Here is a 4,484-nt window from a genome sequence, read left to right on the forward strand (position 1 = left end):
TGTTTTAAATGTTGCATATCTCCTGAACTGAATTTTCCAATATTTAGCAGTAACTTTTATTTTCTTTGCTTTTCTTGATGTCCTTGTTTGGAAATACATTTCATCTCCATGCCAAGTGTAAACCATGAATCTTCAATACTGTCTTTACAGGGAGATCATCTTCAAGTGACCTCTTTGCAGTGAATCAATAGATAAACAAGAGCCATAACAAGGAAGCTATGGAAAAGTGTGCAAAAAAAGTTGCAATTGTAATTCACAACTAAATTCAGCCCCAGAACTCGGAGTTGTTGGGAAAATAGACTCACTTGGCTGCACAGCAAAAGTAATCTTCAGGTGGAGGTTTTTGCTGAACACTCCCATGCAGCTGGTAAGAATTTGGGTAGCTATCTAGCTTATGATTATTTATTGTATTGCATTTTTTAAAAATAATTGGAATCACGACCAGAAACATGCAATAATAAGACATGTTTAGGTCCAGGCTTTCAAACAGCATCTGCGAATGATTATGGGAGGTGAGCAAATGACAGGTATGCAGCCTTTGAGGTCTGAGGATGGGCAGAGCGGCAACACAACCAGGCCCACCATTAAGGGCCAGCATTATTTTTAAGGCAGTGCAATGACGGTTTTGAGGCCAGCGTCCTGCTGTTTGAACGCTCAAGGATGGGCACAACGATTTTCTTGTCTGGTGTGCAGGCGTCAAAACCCGCCAGTTGCTCAAACCCTTTTACTCGAGATTTGCAAGGGCGCTCGCGGGGGGCATAAGCGCCCAGAGCCAGAGACCCGCAAAGACGGGTCCCCCCCGGGGACGTCTCCCGGGCTGGGCGGGGAGGAGGCGGGCGAAAACGCGGATGCCGCCGCCCGTGTCAGGGCAGGGCTGGGGGCCGATGAGCCCTGCTGCCCCGGCCATGGCTACGCTGCACTGGGGATACGACGAGCACAACGGTGAGGGCTCCCCGGCAGGCGCAGCCCCAGGGCCGCGGGCGGGGCGGGGGCTGCTGGCATCTCTCGGACTCGCTCGAGGGTTTTTTCTCTGCAGGCAGGAAAGAGCAAGGGCAAGTCCGAGGCGGCGGCGAGGAGCAGGGCTGGGAGGGACCCCCAGAGGCCACCTCGCGCAGCCCCATCCCTACCCAAACCCTCCCTTGCATCCGCCCTCGGGGCCAAGGGGAGCCTGGGCTCTGCCCCCTGCCTGGGCGAGCCGTGTGCCAGGGCCTCCCGGGAATATGATTTCCCCTCAGAGGGAGGCGGGTTGGTGAAAGCCGTGCCAGCTCTGTCTGGGCTTATCTACCGGCTCTTTCCCCTTTGCTAGTCCACCTGTCGGGCTGTGCCTCTGTCTGAAGTCAGGCAGGCGCCTGTCTCGACTGAGCGACTGAGATGCACACGTGCGTGTCTGGCCCCGCTGTAAAAGTGCCGCTGCACCCGGAAAAGTCCAAACCTGCCGCCTGCCTGGGAGCAGAGCAATCCTGCCCCCAGGACTGCCATCCCTGAGAGGAGCCCTGCGGGCTCAGGGCAAGCAGGGGCTGTTCGTAAATTTCCCAAAGGACCTTGCTGGTTCGGTGACGCGGTGGCAGGGATGGTCTGGTCTGTCAGAGGACGTGCCCCATTCAGCAGCTAGAGGGTAAAGGCAGGGGCAGAAACGGGACATGTAGCTTGAGCTCTAGGCTTTGAGATTCCTCCCTCGACTTCAGGGGTGTAGGTTGTAACCATGTCAGTGTAAGGACATGGGCAGATGAGGTTCTTTGGGTAAATCCACTGTCTTCTATTAAACCGACTAAAATAGTTGGAACTATGTGAGTTGGTCTAATAAGAGATATTGGATTTACCCAAAGAACCTTGTCTGCCTACCTTGACTTCAGCATCCTCTGAGCTTGTTCAGGAAGCCAATTTAGTCAGAGCTAAGACTGTGCCACGGGCTAACTGAGCCTGTTCTGTAGAGATAATGGCAGAAAACATTGAGTGTTAGAGGTTTGGTTTTGCACAGACTGATCTGTGAGAATGATTTGCTGGGTATTGGTTGACTGATTCAGTTGTCCTTAGAAAATTGTTCAGGCTGTTAGACTGACGCGTGTTCAGTTTGCACCTGAGACTGGATATTAGAAGTATTGCTTAATTATTAAGCTCATCATCATTGTTGTGTTTAAGTAATCTCTTATTGACTCGGTTCTGCACTCTGTCAACCACATGTGAACCCAGGTATTCCCACTGAAGTCTAGAGTTATTCTGTGTTTAGAGCTGTGTAGCTGAGAGCGGCAGTTTGACATTAGTTATTTAAATGCTTCTCAGTCTTCTTGGGGGATGATTTTCCCCTCTTGTTTATTTTGCACTGACAACTCCATTCCAGCCAGTAGATTTATCCCTGATTTATATAAGTATTAGCAAATGAAGAACGCCAGCATTCATTTTGAGGGAGTTGATAGAGACAGCAAAGATTACATGAACAATTTAACAACATTATAAACAGAACATTTCTCATTGGAAACTAGAACACAATAGGTAAACAAAAATAAGGGAACTTGGGTGTATAAACATAATAATTAATGTGTTTTATTGATTATGAGTCGAGAGGAATAGCCATGAAAGTCATTCCCTTCTTCCTGTGCTTCTTTCTGTTTGTTTTTAAAAGAATGTGTCTTTAAAAAATGCTGGAATTTGGTGATGAGATTGTTTTTTGGTTTTGTTTTTTTTTTTACCTCATAATTTCATCTTGTTATATAGAGTGTATTCTTCCCCTCTCCTCATTGTGAATAGACTATTTTAATAATACATGATGCTTTCTAGATGGAAGACCAAACCTGAAAAACAAGTGTGCTGGGCCCCTCCTGCAAGGCCAAGATAAGAAGTCTACCTTCCATCCCCAACTTCTGGGAAAGGGGAGGAGGTTTGGATTTCTATCAGGCTGCTGTTGCAGGATCCAGCTTGGGGCCCATCTCCCATCTCAGGCTCTGCTGAGTGACTGATAAATTTGAAACTTAACCCACCCCTTTAGCCCCATCCACATATTCTCTTTTTCTCCCCTTTTGAGGGCCTCCAGTGGTTGCTAAGCAGACAGATCTTCACAAGCCCATCCCTTTACTTGGGGGTTGGGTGGGCCGAGGGGAGGGAGGGAAAGGTGTCTATTACTTTACTCCTCCACATTATTTTTAAGTTCTTTCTCCTTTATGAATTGCTCAACTGCCTGTATCTTCTCCTGCTAAGAATTTTGCCAAACAGCAGAAGTCGGAAGTTGATGTCTTAACAGTTCCAGTCCCCTGCATGTTTCTGAATAGCTCCTATTGACCAGTCTGTAGGACCAATTCTGGCCGGTCTTTCTTCATTTCACTCTGCTGCTGCTTGGCAAAATTTTTGTTTGAACAGCACCTAAGAAGCCTAATTTGCTATGAATTTAGGAAGAATTGGTCTATATTCAGTTTACAGTTTTCATCTTGTCTTTGCCATTATAAAAATAGAATTTGTTCTGGGTGAAAGTTTACATTCTGCACAAATTAATGGTGTGGGTGCTAATACCTGCCTGGAAAAGCTCTCTTCTCCCCAACAGCGAGTGAGCAAACAACTTTTTTAAAGCAATATCCAATATGCATTTGTGTACATGTCCTTGCATGTATGTAGGTGGATAGGTACAGATTTACTGCTCTAACTGGATAGAAGGGTCATCACAGATTTTCCCACAAACCATATTTATATGAATCCAAGACATGATTTCCCCCTCCCCCTTTAACATATAGGGGCTCGTCTTGGATTTATATGAACTCAAGACATGATTCCCCCCCCCCCTTTAACATATAGGGGCTCGTCTTGGATTTGAGTATAAGGCAGAGTGGGGGCAGGCTCCTGCTGTGGCTCTGACTCAGCCCTGACCCGGGGCTTCTGCCTGCCTCCTGCCACCTATGCCCCCATGTCTCTGCCTCTCCTCCGCCCAGATTCTCTGTTTCCCCTTGCCGCTGCTTACCTCAAGACATGATTCCCCCCCCCCCTTTAACATATAGGGGCTCGTCTTGGATTTGAGTATAAGGCAGAGTGGGGGCAGGCTCCTGCTGTGGCTCTGACTCAGCCCTGACCCGGGGCTTCTGCCTGCCTCCTGCCACCTATGCCCCCATGTCTCTGCCTCTCCTCCGCCCAGATTCTCTGTTTCCCCTTGCCGCTGCTTACTCTTGCGCCAGCTCTGGCATAGCTCCAGCCCCACTCCAACCTGGGGCATGGAGCACATGTTTATTCTTGTCCCAGCCTAGCCCAGTAACAGTTGATGTAGTTGGTGGCAGCTATATCCAGGCCCCAGAGCCTGGGCCAGAGCTGCTGCCACCACCACCACCACGGCTACTGGGCTGGGCTGGGGCCAGAGCAAACATGTGCTCTATGCTTCAGGCTGGAGTGGGGCTGGAGCCAAAGCAAGGGTAAGCGGCAGGGGAGCAGAAGCTGTGGGGGAGGAGAGGTGGTGGGGCGGGGCAGGCAGCAGAAGGAGAGCAGGAGCCAGGGGGAGCAAGTGGCAGGCA

At 49.2% G+C, this 4,484-nt stretch overlaps 1 protein-coding gene across 2 annotated transcripts in view; it reads left to right on the forward strand.

The window, feature by feature from the left end:
• The first annotated feature begins 884 nt into the window (after nucleotides 1-884).
• The window catches only part of LOC102375933 (carbonic anhydrase 13), a 26,572-nt gene continuing 22,972 nt past the window's right edge, over nucleotides 885-4,484 (forward strand). The window contains exon 1 of one of the 2 annotated variants that reach the window (XM_006020596.3): nucleotides 885-942. In XM_006020596.3, coding sequence (XP_006020658.2) covers nucleotides 885-942 — 58 coding nt within the window. The remainder of the gene's footprint in view (nucleotides 943-4,484) is intronic. The other variant, XM_014518506.2, reaches the window with a different exon arrangement.

This window comes from Alligator sinensis, unplaced genomic scaffold, assembly GCF_000455745.1.
Source record: "Alligator sinensis unplaced genomic scaffold, ASM45574v1 scaffold717_1, whole genome shotgun sequence".
In the NCBI taxonomy this organism is placed as follows: Eukaryota; Metazoa; Chordata; order Crocodylia; family Alligatoridae; genus Alligator; species Alligator sinensis.